At 37.4% G+C, this 17,247-nt stretch overlaps 1 protein-coding gene across 1 annotated transcript in view; it reads left to right on the plus strand.

The window, feature by feature from the left end:
* Positions 1-17,247, plus strand: part of WDHD1 (WD repeat and HMG-box DNA binding protein 1) — a 29,556-nt gene that overhangs the window by 4,246 nt on the left and 8,063 nt on the right. Inside the window, exons 3-16 of the mRNA XM_009635180.2 lie at positions 563-714; positions 2,880-2,991; positions 3,535-3,585; positions 5,340-5,435; positions 6,949-7,041; positions 7,930-8,036; positions 9,467-9,602; positions 9,766-9,961; positions 10,147-10,337; positions 10,967-11,151; positions 12,304-12,545; positions 13,051-13,188; positions 13,839-13,995; positions 15,884-15,998. Coding sequence (XP_009633475.1) covers positions 563-714; positions 2,880-2,991; positions 3,535-3,585; positions 5,340-5,435; positions 6,949-7,041; positions 7,930-8,036; positions 9,467-9,602; positions 9,766-9,961; positions 10,147-10,337; positions 10,967-11,151; positions 12,304-12,545; positions 13,051-13,188; positions 13,839-13,995; positions 15,884-15,998 — 1,971 coding nt within the window. The remainder of the gene's footprint in view (positions 1-562; positions 715-2,879; positions 2,992-3,534; positions 3,586-5,339; positions 5,436-6,948; positions 7,042-7,929; positions 8,037-9,466; positions 9,603-9,765; positions 9,962-10,146; positions 10,338-10,966; positions 11,152-12,303; positions 12,546-13,050; positions 13,189-13,838; positions 13,996-15,883; positions 15,999-17,247) is intronic.

Consider the following 17,247-nt stretch of genomic DNA (forward strand, 5'->3'; position numbering starts at 1 on the left):
TAACTGAGAAGTTCGGTCCGAGGGTGCCCTCTCCTGATGCTGCAGTATATTAATCTAAATAGGATGCAAGATTCTTCCTGTTCTCAGAGCTTTCTTGCCTATGTAAAAAGAGTGAATTTTCCATCCACCAGAAGATCGGCTAGTTCTCTTTGAAATTCAGTAGTGACTTTGAGCATTCATTAATTTAGTAAAGATACAAGTTGGGAAGCACAGTAAATTACCGTATAGTTGGCATAATGAACTTTAAGTCTGCTGAAGCAACTGGAGTTCCAGTATAAAATCTAGCAGTGTGTTTCTACAGTACTGAAAGTAAGAATAATGTTCCTAGTTTTTAATAGCTTGGTTGAAATGATAAAGTATTAAAGTTACTGTGCTTGTCTGTATTTTCTGGGGAAGAAATAAAAGTTAAAGCGTATTTCCCCTACTACTCTTACCGTTGGACCTCTTTTGGAACTCCTAAAGTTAATCTGCCCAAATGTTGGGAACAGCAGAGCAATTCTTTTGGCTTTGTGGGCATAAGTCTGTTTTAAATAACAAGTTTTATGATGGATTTTGTTTTTAGAATGGAAGACTGATCACAGCAGTATCGAACAATACTGTTCAGATACATACATTTCCTGAAGGAGCTCCTGATGGCATCCTTACTCGTTTCACCATGAACGCAAACCACGTTGTCTTTAATAGCGACGGTACCAAAATTGCTGCTGGATCTAGGTAATCTGTGCATGATACGGAAAAGCATTGCTGTCGTTCAAAATCTGGCAACTTCCTCGCATGCTGATTTTTACCGATGAGGTCATTAATCCACATACCTCTGAGGGTTTTAAAGTATTGCAAAATGCCTTCCAGGGGTGGAGGGGAAGAAGGGAATGGAAGGGACTTTAGGAAACAATGCTCTGAGAGATACTTGATCCACCAAATAATTTTAAATGGAATTCTGGTGTTGTGAAATAATTCCTTTTCTTTAGGAGACTTGAGTGTTTTCAGCTTTCAGTCCTATAATGTATAAGTGTTCACCCCTATGGATCTCATTGCGGCATCGAGGATTTTGTTACTGTGTGCTAAAGATAATGTCGTGACTGTTCAGGGTCATGGTGCTGCAGATGTATATACACGTGCAAAAGTTAGGTGGGTCCTAATTTGTGCGAGAGCTTTGAGTCATTCTCTCGCATAAGTGTAGTCATCATCCTGCCAAATGATAACAGATGACAGTTGCAAGACTTAATGCTTACTTTAATTAATTTCTTAGGGCAGCATGTTTGTTTTTACATAATATGTGCTGGTCCTCTAACAGAGATGGCAAAATGACAAGCAGGCAATTTTTTTTTTATTTATTTAAGGCTCAGGTGATTCTTAATTGGATTTGGTGAACTCTTTGGGCAGCTATAGCTAACTCAGGCTGTCTGCTTGCCTCTTCACTGGAATTTGTCGTCCACGGTAGAGATAGCAGAGCATTGCAGCTGCTCCCTGGCTCCTCTGAGTGTGAATTGAACTAGAAAGCAATTTGGATGAATATGCTGGACTGTGAACTCTGGCAGCTGTGGAGCAGATGCACCAGCTCCAGCAAAACTGGGAGGCTGGACAGCTGGGGGCAGTAACCACCCTAATCTCTAAATCTGACAGGGATCATGGGCTTGGGCCCTTTGCCAGTGCTTGTTTCTGAGGGAACAGTTCTGCCCCAGGATTTGACTTTGATTAGAGAGATTAGGCAGTCAGCAACCTCCATTCTGTTTCCAAAACTCTTTAAAAAACCCCAATACTTCTGCAGCCTGGCCAGGGCTCTCACATTAGGAAAAAGCTCATAAAACTGTGAGGCCACCCCTCGATGAGGTCTTCTGTAACATACTGAAGGAGAAGGTGACAGCTGTGAAATTAAGAAACGCAGCAAAGAATGGCTTTCAGTTGTCCCAGGTTTCTCCATTTTTTACATGAAGTCTGCAAACTTCAGTTTCATATAAGCTTAACATCCAACTGGCTGCCAAAGTTCACATGAACTATTTGAAAAACAGTCGTGCGGCTTCTTAAATAAACAAAAAATATCCTGTTGCCTGTTTTTTTTTTTCTTTAAAGTTGTCTTGCATTGTTTTAAGAGTGCTAGTATAACTTCAGTTGTCTTGCAGTATAGCTTATAGACTTCCTTTTATGACTGTTTGGATAGTATTAGATAGTTTATAAAACTGAGGTTGTGTTTCTGAATGTAGTTAAAGTAATGGTTAACCCTACAGAATTAGGTCCTAAAGTTAAATTTCTCTCTGAGGGTGTGGCAATGAAGTATGAGAGGGAGTGGTACTGAAAGATTTTCACAGGAACTCTTTGGCTTAGACGTTAGCACTGATATTTTGAGTTAAACTGCAGTGATGTCTGTAATTTTGGAGGAGGGAATAAAGTTGTAAGAAATCTGTTAATGTTAATGTATCTGATACACTAAATGGTCTTAAAAGTCCTGTTAAAAATGTCACAAAATAAACTACTTGCTCTATCTTTTTTTAAAAATGATGTAACCAAATAATTATAGTAATGAACACCGGCCCCATTTGACATGGTTCTTGTTCAATCAGCTCTCTGGTACCTAGGCAGATGTTTTCATTAGGTCATATAGAATATTATATTAAACAGGTATGATGGTCTGTGTGTACATAATATCCTCTTCAGAAGCAACCATGTTTTATGAACGTTGACATGAACAAAAATAATTTTCTGATAAAAAGTCTGGCCTTGCCCCTATTGTAGTAAGCCTCCAGATTCTCATTCTCCTTTAGATCATACAGCACTGAGAGCCATAACTTCCCCAAAAGATAGTTAGCGCCCAATTTTTATTGCCATAAACACATAGTTTGTCATTGTTAATACTTTCATGTTTGTGCCGTTGTTATCTGCAGTGACTTTATGGTCAAAGTTGTGGAGGTGGCTGATAGCAGCAAGCAGAAAACATTCCGAGGACACGATGCTCCTGTTTTAAGCCTGTCTTTTGACCCCAGGGATGTTTACCTGGTAAAAATACTTTCTTGTTTACTTTCTACTTTGAATCTCCTTTTCCCTGGGAAAGAAAATAAATATATACTTTTTACATAAAAAACATTGATGGGGCATATGGGACTACTTCATTTCAGCTAACCTTACTGATGATGCAATGTGTGACAACTTGTTGCCTCCTGGGAGAACTCAGTCTTTGCTTTACTACTCAATTACTGTCTATGTTATTCTGGAATCTAATGCCGATCTGATTTTTAGAAGGGAAAAGATGGCTTACTAAAGAACTTTAATATTAATCTTGAGCCTCTTTTGCGAATAAGCAGCTCACTTCAAGTATGAGGGTTTGTAATTACAATTGCTTGGAGTAGAGTACAATTATCAAGATGACAGTATTAGAAAGTTTTAAGTCTTAAAATGGTTTAAACAGGGAGGCTTTCTTTTTAAAACTGCCTATATATTATATGTCTGTAGGATTGGTTATAGGGATTTTTTTTCAATTCTGTAGCATTAGTTTCTCTATGTCTTTAATTATTAATTTGTTTACAAAAATTTCTTATGTAGGCATCGGCGAGCTGTGACGGTTCTGTCAGAGTATGGAAAATCGCAGATCAGGTAAGAGGCCCGCCTTTCAAAGTTAAGTGTTTCATAAGAAATCTAGGATTTCACAGACAGCGAGAAGAGCTGAACTGAAATAACCCTGCTGGAACAGGGTTTTCTTTTTGGGAAAGAAATCTAACTACACTTCACAGAAAACTTTTATCTGCTTCTGGAAGAAATTCCAGAGCCTGGTTATGAACTGTTGCCTGGGTAGCTGTGGATTGTTCTTCCTGTCTGTGGAATCCCTGATTTCTTCCATTGATCTTTCTTCACTGGTCAACATTGTGTGTTTTGTCCTTGGCACATCCAGAAATAACACTTCTGTGCAAAGATAGCAACTGACATTAGATGCCTTATTTCAGAATTTCAGCCTATTGCTTTCAGGGTTAAGGAAGGACTTTTATTCTAATAAACAGCTATCTAGGTATATTTTATTTATTTTTACCAAACTTCTACTGAAATGAGGAATTTTCAGGGTTGTTGACTGACTGGTGAAAGTGGAACAATGCTCTGAGATGCTACACAGTATCTTTTATGAGTGATCTGGTTGGTTAGTCTCATTAGGAGCACCATTACTTTGACCTGATATTAGGAAGAAAGACCACTTTCACATGTCAGGATCGCTGAGGTGATGCCCATGGTGAGAACATTTTTCTGATAGGGGCCTTTGGACACAATGTTGCTTCAGCGTCTCCTGCTCTCTGCCTATGGCACACACACTGAATTTTCTAAGGACTTGAGGTTCAGCTCGGCACATTTCAACCTTTTAGATTTGAATGAGTTTAAGGCTATTGACAAAGGGCTTGCTATTCCATGTTTTGGTCTGTTTTTTTGTTACGAACTTCACAACAATTTCTCAGAAGAAGGATGTAAATCACAGTTTGAAGGGCGTAATTTATTAGAAATACAATCTTTGAGTTCAGCTTGGCAATATTTGGCTGAAATAGTTCAGCGCCTGTATGAAATTGGATGTAGTGAGAGAATCAGGTTTACTTCCTTTGGAACTCTAAGGAACTTGAAAAGAGGGTTTCAAGTGAACGTTTTAGTAAGGCAATTCTGCATATGTATGTGGGATTATTTTTGCTAAATGCCATTGATGACTGGAATAAGAATCAATTTGGAATTATTCCTGTAAGTACAGTTCAAGATGTAACCCCATGCTTGGGGATCACTACTTTTTTTTAAAACAAAAGCATACTTCTAATGTGAAATCTTGCATTTCAGGCTGACAGTGGGTGCCTTTTGGGACACTAGCAGTGTCCTAGGATTGTGGCAGTATGATGTATGTGCCTGTGCTGTGATTTGAGAATATAGCCTTTCATTCTTTACGCTGCTGCAGTGAGATTCAGGCTGATGTGTGTCACCTTGCTGCAGTAGATCTGGGCTTGACAAATGCTTTTTGGCCAGATTTCTCTGATACCTAAAAATATGTGAGCTCATTTGTTCTGTACTGGATTAAACACAATTGTTTTATTTCTGTTACAAGTAGTTGTATTTTCATTAAAATAGTTTCAGGTCTATATTGGCAAGATTTTTTTCTTTTTTTCAGTTTGTTTGGGTTTTTTTTTTTGTTTTTTTGTTTTTTTTTTTTAAGTCCGTATGTACCATTTGGATGAAAGAGATTACTTCAGTTCCATTCCAAAAATGGTATATCTTTTTTCTTTTTAGGTTTTTTCCACACTTTTCCTTTAAGACTTTGTACTACACAGTAGATTTTCACAGAGCTAGTGTGCCAAAAAATGTGCCATTTTTTAATATTTTGTTTTCAGACATGCACAACAAGCTGGCCGCTGCTGCAGAAATGTAATGATGTGATAAATGCTAAATCAATATGCAGGCTTGGCTGGCAACCTGGCAGTGGGAAGGTAAGTGACATTGTTACAGCCACATCTTAATCCTTCTTTTCCCTTTGGGAGTCCAACAGTAGAAGTCAATCTGGGCAAGCCTAAATTGCAGCTTCTGGGACTAAGGAAAATATTTGGGGTGAAGTTCAGTTTTAGGAAAAATAAAAACCTGGAAATGATTACTTGTTTAAGCTCCAGGCTGTGTTTGGCAGTAGTCCAGCCGTCAGCCCAAAACAACCTTAACAGTCCTGTTGAGCTGAATAGGAAGGAACATGGTACACGAGAGAAATAATCAAATTGCTCACAACAGAGCATCCAAGCAGTTCAGTCTTTCTGTACTTTAAGGAAATTTTGCCCTATCCATAATCTTGCTCTGTAAATATTTCGTTCTTTTCACCTGAAGAAGGAAGGTGATTCTGTTGTGACTAAAGGTCTGGACTAAAATCGTATGCGTGCTGCTGCAATAGTGCTACGTATGGATGGCTAACCACAATGAGTTAGTATAGCTATATAGATGTCTCTGCAGCATGTAACCACGGCTGCAGCATCTGATAAATGTGAACCTGTATGAAATGAGGCGGGCCCTGCCATACTTGAAGTAGAGGACAGGGAATTGCGCAAAAGTTCACCGTTTGGAAAAATTGTTTTATGGCTTCTGTTCTTGCCTGTGATAATAGTGTGGCAGAACCTATTCACCCTGTATTGACATTGGAGTATACTGGATCTAAAGATTATTTTCACAGTTCTTACCTGAATAATCTTGTTTCCCCGACTTAGCCTTTGTGCCTGTCTACCTGTGTCCACTCTTCAAAATACCTGGCTGCTGTGATAGCATTATGTGTAACTTTTTCATGGAAGAGAGAATGTCACCGGCAGTATAAATTGTTTCAATATCCATATTGCATAAACCCAAATATTTTTAATTTTTAGGCTAATTCTCCACACACATATTTGAAATGTAAGTAGTTGTCTTGCTTCTCTTACAAAGCAAATGGTTAGAAGTCTTTAAAAAACCCCAAATCCTAGAAAAATAAACAGGCAGTAATATTTATGCAGTTTTGTGAAGGACAAAATGAGCTATTACAGGAATCGGCTATTCAAATAAGATTTATTGCGAAATTGTAACCTGATCAAAAGAAGTTTGGGGAAGGAAGGAAAAGTAGAACATAAGCCTTGTGCTCAGAGCATTGAAAACTATTTATGTGTGTGTGTTAGCTGTTTCATAAATAAGAACTTCTAACCTTATGGTGCAGCTCTCATTAGCTTCAGTTTTCTGCCAGAAAGAATTGAACATTAAAATAAAAACAGGGACGCTTTGCTATGTTGCATGTGGAAAGCATTAAAGAACCTTGTAATTCAAGTTACTTCAGCTTTCTTTACTTTCTCAGTTGTCATTGCTAGGATGCTAGAGAACCATTAAATACTGAGGCAGTCGCAACTGTAATACTGCTGAACGAAGGAGCTCTGCTATTTGAATGTTCTGTTTGAAAGTTAACTTGTTCTAAATTGTCTGATTCTTGTTTCCTTTGAACAGTTGCTGGCAATTCCTGTAGATAAAGTTGTTAAACTATATAGAAGAGAAACCTGGGATAGTCAATTTGATCTATCGGATACATTCATCACACAGGTAGGTATATGAACCAGGTGCATGCTAAATCTTCCATAGTTCAAATGTTAATTCTGCTAGAAATTATCTTCTGGACAGTATCTCTTCTTCCCACCCCTCATTTTGGTAATGGTTGCTCACATTTTCTATTTAATTTCTGATCCTGTTGCTTTATGTTGGAAAACAAGGCAAGATGAGTGTCAAACATGTCTTTATGTGGCTCTGCTTCCCCTCTTTCATTTATAGTAACCCACTAGATTTCTAAGGTCTACTGGTGAGTCACCAACTGCAGCTGGCAAACATCTGTTTTCACAAATTGCTCTAAATATATAGCTTTTTAGGGAAAATGTCAAGGGTATTATTTCCGTACAGAACAGAGATATCAGTTGTTCACTTTATATTTTATTAAGCTGAAATTTAGCTACACAGTAGCCCTAACTGTGCCATTCTTTTTTTCTGACCTCATTATATACTTGGAAAGCTTTGGGTTAAAGAGGACCTCTTTCCTAGTGTTATTAAGATACAGAATACACAGTCTTGGATTTTAATTTATGAAACTCTCTTAAGTTCAAAATAAATAAAGCTATGTTTAATGGTGAGTTTGCAATATATACTGTGCTTCTGTCTGCCTGTCTAGAATCGGGTTTTGTTCAACTTCACAGCAGCGTTAAAGACAGAAGATGGATATTATAAAAAAAAAAAAAAAAAGTGCTGTCTTTAAAGAATGGTTCTTGCAGGGAACTATCTAAAACCAGCTCTAGTACGGAAGGCTGGATGTGATTTGCTAAAGGTCATTATTGTTCTTTTTTTATGCCAGAGTATCTGTCTGTTTTAAGCTCCAGAATAGGAATGCTGTGTGTGCATTGGTAATTTTTCTTTTTTTTCTTTTTTTTTTATTTTTTTCCTTAGCCCTTGAATGTTGTAGCCTGGTCTCCTTGTGGGCAGTATCTGGCAGCTGGAAGTGTGGATGGGAATACAGTGGTGTGGAACATGGAAACCCAGGAGTGCATAGAGAGGTATTCAGTGTTGTTCCATAAATCCCTAAGTACATGTTTTTTCTTGAAGTAGAATTTTGTTATCTCTTCTGTAAAACTTACTTGTGCAAATGTAGAACTCTGCCCCTTGAAAAGCTGTAATAAGATTTACGGGGCAAATCTGTAAGTTTTCTGCTAATCTTCCACTGAAAACAAGCACCCCAGGAGACAGCGTATGAAGGCTCAGCTTAAAGAATACCATTTACCTGCCCTCATGGACGGTCTCCCAGCTGGTGGTGGGGCTGGGAGCACATCCCCAGAGAGGGAGCCAAAGCACATGGGTCAAAAGAACTGCGTCAGGTCTGGGTGTTGCTGGGAGGCAGGGCCACTGCTCAGTCTAGACTTGAGCAAAGGGAGCAAGAGCTTTTCTCTTGTGCAGCCCGACTGAGGTACACCAGTACTGCAGTTCATATGCTGAAGGGAATTCAAGGGCTCCTGTATAATTTCCGTGTTCTACAAGGAAGCAGCTTCCACAAGAGTATAACTCTTGGTGGTAGGTACAAGTGTGGCATTGTTTTGCCTTCCCCCACCATATCTGTATGCGCAGATGTTCTGATTCATGTGATATACTGTTTTCCTTTCTGCTTAGCCAAAAGGATCTGGAAACATTGCATTCTTAGGGAAGGGACAGGAATGTGGATTTTGTTCAAATTCCATAGTCTAGCTTTCTGTGTGCAAATATCTTTTATTACTTTTTAATCTAATAGTTGACTAAAGCATAGCTTTGATGGAAACAAATTTTTCTTATATCCCAAACCCCAAGATCATCGGCAGTAAGATGTATTTTCTGAAGGGAGAGGGACATACAGATGCATCAGTTAGCCATCCTCACCTGTAGGCAAAAAAGGACAAACTGACAAATTGCACTTTATCTTGGTTAGTTAAAGCATCTCTCTTTAAAGAAAAAAAAAAAAAAAGAAAAGGAAAAAAAAAGTATGATTACGTGAGGTAGAGAAGAAGAAAAGGGATGATTTAGCTGTCTGAATATTTTGGGTAAGAAACATGATTGTTACTGTAACATCTATGATGAGAATTAAAGACAGATTATGTAAATAATTAATGGCAGGATTTTTTGTGAGGATAATAGAAGATTAACTCCTCACTTTGGTACAAGAGAAACAACTGAATGTTTGTTTTTATGACTGCTGGGGAATTACTTTGTTTTTCCTACGTGTATCAGGAAGCTGTTGTTTTAAGAATATTTTTAAAGCTTAAATGATTTTCTCCATAGAAAAGGAAGACCTACTGTATTTTTTTTATAGTAGCTGCTTATTCTAAAGGTGACCTATTATTGTTATGTGTAACATCACTTTCTAATACTAGTAAATATTACCACTTTTTACAATAACTCTTTTGGATGTTTCTACCCTGAGAAGCTTACTAAAAATCCATTATTTTTATACTCTTTTTAGGATGAAGCATGAGAAACATTACTCAATTTGTGGACTGGCATGGCACCCCAAATATAGGCAAATTGCTTATACAGATACTGAAGGAAATCTGGGCTTGTTGGAAAATATCGGTGATGGAAAGAAACCAAATGACAAGGTGATCAGTACCTGTTAATTCTTATATTAACAAGATAATTTAGATTAACAAATTACATTGGAAGTTCTGTATTGTGTGTTGAAAGTTCCCTTTTGTGTATTAATTCATTCTTTGATTTCCATGTCCAAAAGAAGTATTACAATAATTGTTAACCTGGTTTTAGGTTGCCAGTACAGTGACAAAAGATTACAATGATCTCTTTGATGGAGATGACGACGACTATTTAAATGGTGAAATGACTGAACCACAGTCTTCCCCAAAGGCTGGAACTAATGAAGATGATGGTGATGATGATGACCTTATGCCAACTTCAGGCCATCCAAGACGAGCAGTAATTGATGATGATGATAACTCACTAGGTACAGAACGAACTAATTTTCCAGAGCGCTTTAGTGCTGTTATTGGGACGATCTTTTAGCACCCTCTACTCGGATAAATTCTGTCTTATTTTTCCAGTGAAATTTTGACTGTTTTAAATTTTTTTTACCTATATTCTGTTGAAATGATATGTGTAAGGTGTAATTTTTTTTTTTTTAACTTCTAGATATTGGCATGATAAAAGCTAATTCCAATCTTCTTGAAAAGGAAGATGATGATGATGATCAGACTGGTGGCTTTCCAGCTTTGCCGCCATCATCTACACAACAGCCTTTCTATGATGGGCCAATGCCAACCCCCAAGCAAAAACCATTCCAGTCTGGCTCCACTCCCGCACATCTCATGCATCGTTTCATGGTAAATCTCACTTCTGTGTGGTTATGTAGATCTAGTTGCTTTGATAATATTGTCCAGTTCTTGCTGTGTCTTAATCTAATCTTTTCCAAGACTTTTGATTTTTTTTTTTTTTTTTTTTTTTAATAATTCACAGTATGAAGCTAAATGGTGGAAAGTAGCTTTGTGTTAATGCACACACTGCATAATGTTATGCTTTATATTTTGGTTGCTTTTGATGTAGAAATAAATACTTGGCTTTAAGAGAAAAGCAAGCTATAGTTTGTATCTGTGCTATTAAATTCTAGCAAATCTTTTAAAAATTCTTTTTTTAGCCAGATCTTGTGGATATTTTTGTGCTGTTAAGACTTGTACACGAATCATCCACTATTTCCTTCTAAATGCAAGTTTCTCACACTTAATTTTGTGAGGAGAAAGATGGCTAATCAGTGAAGATGAAACTAGTTTCTGCCTAACTCAGCTGTTTTAGCCACTACAAGTCCTGACTACACAAGTCTTCAGCCTTCCTCTGGCCTCCCACCTGCTGTTGTTTCAGATGAGCAAGTTGTAGCAGGCTGTATGCTTCTATAGGGCAGTATGCTTGATTTGTTGTGGGGTTGGTTTTTTTTGGGTGTTTGTGTTCTTTTTAATAGGTGTGGAATTCCGTTGGCATCATTCGCTGTTACAATGATGAGCAAGACAATGCTATAGATGTAGAATTCCATGATACCTCCATACATCATGCAACACACCTGCCAAACTCCCTGAATCACACGATGGCTGACCTCTCCACCGAAGCTATTTTACTAGCCTGTGAGAGTACAGAGGAACTTGCAAGGTAAGTCGTGGCCTTGCTCTGCAAAACCCATAGTACAGAATTACGCTTGGCTTGTTTCAAATATCTCAGCTTCTAATTTCAACTTCTATCACTTTTTGAGATTTTTGGCTTTTGATACTGCTTTTTATTTATGGGACCACTTTCAAGGACTATTTTCACACCCACCCACGTGAAGAATATTGAAAGATGTACTTTGTTTCCTGAGGATTTTTTTTAATCCCCTTTTCAAATACATACATATATATACTGGAAACTTCATGCATTGCAAGCTCAAAGGAAATTGTAAACATGAACAATAGTTTTCCAGTCTGCTCAGATCAGAGATAAATCATAAGGGCTATTATGCTATTTCTTTTCTCACTGTTGCTAAGGAGACATGTTTGGAGATACCCAAAGAATTATAAGTGTGAAGAACACAAGTTTATGAAAACCATGGAAAGATTTAAGCAGCTGGGGCAGCCAGTTTCTGTTCTTGCATTTAAGAGTGATAGCAACAATATCTTATTGCCAGTTTCTGTGGAAATATCTCGCAGAAAGAATTTGCTGCTTATTTTCACACATACAGCGTTGTGATAAGTTGAAAAGCACCCTTTACCTTTAAAAGTATTATTTGTATGTATTGGTTGTCTGACTCTGAAAATTTCAATTTTTTTTTTCCTCAATGGAAGTGGGTTATCTATCAAAAGCTGCTGTGAATGTGAGCTGGGAGCAGGCATTTTTCAATTATTAAGATGGCAGAACTGGAGTTCCTAATTTTTTTGTTTCCCTTTTGAAAGATAGCATAATATGACAGACTTGTAATGAGGGCTGATTTTCAGGGGTACTGAGCACCTTCAGTTATTATTAATGTTAATTAAGCAGGACACTTATCTGTTTCCATCTAAGAAAACTCCTCTCAGACCTCTAAACTGTCGCTGCTTCAGGCTTCAGAGGCTCCCAATCTATGGTGCTGGAGGTTGAGCTTGGCTCTTCAGTTCTTGAATAGTAAGAGTGATACCTTTGCAAATGACCACTTGTAATTTGTAGTTCCTTTTTATGATCATCACAAATTCCAGGTTTCTGATAAAAATGTAATATATTGGTGTATTTTCTGATACTGTCTTTTTCTTCATGTTGAGATATTTGACGGTTGTTCTTTGTCTCTGCTTTTAGCAAGCTCCACTGCATTCATTTCAGCTCATGGGATGCAAACAAGGAGTGGACAGTAGATATGCCAAAGGATGAAGACATTGAGGCTATCTGTCTAGGGCAAGGCTGGGCTGCTTGTGCCACTAGTGCCTTGCTAGTTCGTGTGTTTACAGTTGGAGGAGTTCAAAAAGAGATCTTCAGTCTCCCAGGACCAGTGGTGTCTATGGCAGGCCATGGAGAGCAGTTAATGATTATTTATCACAGAGGTAGTCTTCTCCCTTCTGTCTTTTTTTGAACTGGGTTTATATTTTCAATCCTCGTTTGTTACTGGCTTCAAACACTGGTTAATTTGTATGTAATCTCCAGAAATATTTATTCTTCTCTTCTTGATGATGCTTATCCTTCTTCTTCTCTTCTTGATGATGTTTGTAACTGTCCCAACCCACAGATTTTTGACATCTGACATCAAAGTGTACATTTTATATTGCATTGCCTAGATTAACCTGTGGGGAAGGACAGTGTTTTATAACAGTGACATTAATAGATTGAACTTGGGTTTCAGATATGCCAGACAGAATTACTTTAGAAAATTAAGGAAGTAGTTGTTATGCATGCTTTGTATGTCCAAAATGACAGATAGTCGCTTGTCTGACTGGTATTCATGGATAACCCTGCATTAGAATTAGTTTTTGATTCAAAACTTAAATTTAGCCAAAAGACAAAACAATTCTTTTTGTTTTCTAGCGTAGTAATTGAACAACTTCTTCCTAGGTACTGGGTTTGATGGGGACCAATGCCTCGGAGTACAGCTGATGGAGCTAGGAAAAAAGAAAAAACAAGTTTTGCATGGAGACCCTCTTTCTCTTACAAGGAAATCCTACTTGATATGGGTTGGATTCTCTGCAGAAGGTATGAACTATCTGTATGAGTGACATTGAGAAATCTTGACACTATGGGGGGAGTTTTGGAGGAGAGTTTGGCTAATGCCCTTTTAGTAATGGTGATCTTGGGACTTTGACTTTTTTTCAATCTCCATGCTAAGCAAAATTCTATTTTTCTATTCTTTCAATATATTTATCAGAAAACTTTAATGTATTTCCACTACAAATAGAATACACTTGAATGTTATCAGAACTTGTTCTCCCAATTGATTGACCTGCTCAGCAAAACCAAATAAATTGCATTAGTGCACTGTAATAGGCACGTTCAACTATCTTTGCATAAACCCCTCCCCAAAAAGTTTGTAGCTTGGGAGGGGTTTTTAGGATAACCAGAAAAATTAATTGTAAAATAGCTTATTTTCATTAGGAATCTGCCCAAGGAGTAGGAATTTGATTTCTTCATAAAATGTTTTAAATTTGGACTTGAGTCGGTTAACTAGCAGTAGTGTTGACTGTCAGAAGGTGGCGCATCTTTCTAAGGAAACTAGTTTTTCTTAGCTAGGATATTGTATCTGGGATACGTAAACCATCGCTTCCCAGCAGTATCCAGCAGTTCAGCCTTACTCGTGTTGTAATTAGTTGCTTGTCAGAATAATTGTTTTCATTTGTAACAAACAGGTACCCCTTGTTACGTGGATTCTGAGGGAATTGTGCGGATGTTGAACCGAGGACTTGGCAATACTTGGATTCCTGTCTGTAACACGAGAGAGCATTGCAAAGGAAAATCTGATCATTACTGGGTAGTTGGCATCCATGAAAATCCCCAGCAGCTCAGGTCAGACATTTCACAAGGAAGTGCTTTGTCTTGCTTTTAAATTACAGAGCACCTCTTACTGAGAGAAACTGGAAACAACTTGTACTAAAACAGGTGGCTAGTAAATGTGCACAGTAAATGACGTAGCTCATGAATGTAATTCTGCATGGATGTTGCTTACTAAATGGGTTTTGAATAAACTCATTAGAGTTTTATAATTTGTAACTAATTGCAGCTTTTTGCCTTGGCTAACAGGTATGTGTACCTTATTATGAAATCACACATCTCTGATGCAGACACATTCATAAGATTGCATTTTGCTAGAGAAACCTACTAAAATGTTACAGTTGCTGTTAGGAATCTGCTTTTGCTGTTGATGGGGTTTGGGAGTTTGGGTGTGGGGGCTTGGGGGTTTTTTTGGTTTTGCTTAGCTACATTTTCCCCTTTTGTCCCTTTGAGAATAATCCAGTCCTGTGACTAGCCTGTAACATTAGGCATAGATAAATCAGAATTGCTTGTTATTATATTAATATTTAAACTGTGGCCATGAAGAACAATTTTTTCTGTAAAACTGCTCAAATATTTAGCTGAGAGTTAGCCATTACTTTATAAAATGTGATACTGGTGATGTCTAAATAACTCTGTTTCTCTTTATTTTAACACGCATCCTGGACATTTAGGTGCTAAGTTTTGTTCGTAGTCCTCTTTATTCAGTGATCTGTGTCCTTTTCCTACTAAGGCAGAATTCATCAGCTCACATATTTCACTGAAATTTAGGCTCTTTTACTTTGCTAGTCATGCACAGTCATAGAGGTTGACGGGGAAACTGCATTATATGTGACATTCTTTGTAATCCTCTGGGGGGTTTTTGGTAATAAGGGAAATAATCTGATATCACTGGTAAATGTCAATTCACTGTTTCTTCCTCCAAATGATTAAGTAATGTTGGCCTCCAGAAAATTCACCAAAAATGTGCAGGGCACATCACATTGATGGCATGGTCAGCTGTGAGTCTGTCATTATGAGTTTTTTCCTTCTGCCCCAAGAAAGACAGTGCTACTCTCTGAGTTGCAAAGAACATTTTATTCAAAGCCACTAGCATATTAAAGATAAGAAGGGGGGAGGGTTGTAGAAGCACCATATGCCTTAATTAACACAGATAGCCACAACACTAATGCTTCCTGTTCTTTTTTTTTTTTTTTTCTAATGTCTGAAACAGTAGCTTATAAAACCAGACATTTTTTGTCAATGCTGCATTGGTGCTGCTGGAAATACAGCTCTTCCCCAATCAATGTCTTGCTTAAGTGATTATTACTGGAAAGTACTAGTTTAAATATAATGAAACAATAAGCTGACACTTTTAGTATATGCTTATCTGTTACACCCCTCTCTTTGTTTTTTGTTTTCTTTTGTTTTCTCTCCCCCCAGTGTGTGTCTGAACATAGCACTCTTCTCATGAAGTCCAAAACTCCTCATCAAAATAAATGGTAGAAGTGCCTCCTCTTTTTCCAGTGGCCTTCAGTTGTTCACTAGTTTCTGACTTCAATAAATGGCATTTACATTTTGTAATAGCTGTTAGATTGTGTATTGTGTGAGATGGAAATCTGTGTCTGTTATGTGCCACATTTGGAGTTTCTGGTGTGAACAAGTGCAGTGTGTGCTTTGCTGGTTTTAAAAATCTTCTATTGGTTGCGATGTAAAAATAACCCTTTATAATTGCAATGTGAAAATAAGCCTTTATAATGCAATCTTACATATGTTACTGACTTAAATATAGCAATAATTACTACTTTTTCAAGAACAAGTCCTCTTAAAGTATTTCGCTGCTTAGGAGACATGACTTAGATGTCGAACAGCTGGTGACTGTAGGTGATGAGGATTGTATGTGGTTTTTGTTTCCCTTGCACAGGTGTATTCCTTGTAAAGGAGCCCGATTTCCTCCTACGCTACCACGGCCTGCTGTAGCAATATTATCTTTTAAACTTCCTTACTGTCAAGTTACAACAGAAAAGGGACAGATGGAGGTATGGAATGGTGTTGAGTCCACAGCTGATAGTCTCAGATGTCTCCATAGTAGGGATTATACAAGATTCCTATTAATCATCTCTACTATGAAAGAGGGTAGTCCAAACTCTTGAGTAAGACATGTGGCTAAGGAGGTTATTTGGGTTCAGTGTTTAGGGTTTTTTTCAGTGTATAGGTTTTCTGGTTTGGTTTGGTTCACAACTGTTTCTGGAAGAGTACAAAATAAAGCTGTTAGAGCTGGTACAAGGTTATGTTTACACATAGTCTAGTTCTGACCGATGAAGTCTTTCCCTCTATTTTTTAGTGGGTAGTGATTAATGTTCTAGGAAGCACTACTTTTTGGGATCCCAATCAAGACACTCTCGAAGTTGCCTGGTTTTTAGTATTTTAGGCATAACAAAATTTCTGGAAGTGTGGTTTGTTTTGGGTTTTTTGGGTTTTTTGGGTTTTTTTGGTTTTTTTGGTTTTTTGGTATTTATGCTATGAGCTCCACTTCGTATAATCACTTTGAAAACACAGGCCTTCAGGCTTGACTTATTTGCTTAAGGTAGAGGCTATTTGAAGCAAGATGTACCTGCAGAGAAGTTCTAGAAGAATGTCTGTATTTATTCTTCATTTTTTATATATATATATTTTTATTACATTTTAAAATTATATATAATACATAAGATTTAAATATTTAAAATATATGTGGGGTTCAGCTGTAGTGCACAAAATAGAAATGAACATCTAACCTTAACCTTGGAGACAGTTTAATTCTATTTGAAATTTATTCTCTTTGATAGAAGTGTAGATAAAAAGTTTCAATAATAAACACTTTGTCATTTTTAATGAATTCTCTTTCATTCAGCTCAGGTCTTTTTTGTTCTTTATTTGATGAGTTATGTCTTCCACCCCCACTCCCCAAAAATGGAAGGGAAGGGAAGGGAAATGCCAGGAACTGTTAATTTAGCTTGAGGGAATATGTACTTCTGCATAGGTAAAGAAGCAGATTATTCCAGTGCATCTGATGAAAACATACTGGTTTTGAGTAAGTTTGTAATTATTTTGTAACACAGAGCTATCCTGGTCTAATAGCTGTATTAGTATTAGTTATCTTTCCTGTTTACCTGTCTCACAGATGATGATTACTCCTACAGTTACTGAGTTATTCTGGAATGCTTCCAGTTTGCTGTAGGATAGAGGTTACAAGATAAAATAATCAGATCATTCTAGAATTGTCTGTCCTGGTAGCATACTGGTGAACAT

This window comes from Egretta garzetta, unplaced genomic scaffold, assembly GCF_000687185.1.
Source record: "Egretta garzetta isolate BGI_Z169 unplaced genomic scaffold, ASM68718v1 scaffold3, whole genome shotgun sequence".
Classification (NCBI taxonomy): Eukaryota; Metazoa; Chordata; class Aves; order Pelecaniformes; family Ardeidae; genus Egretta; species Egretta garzetta.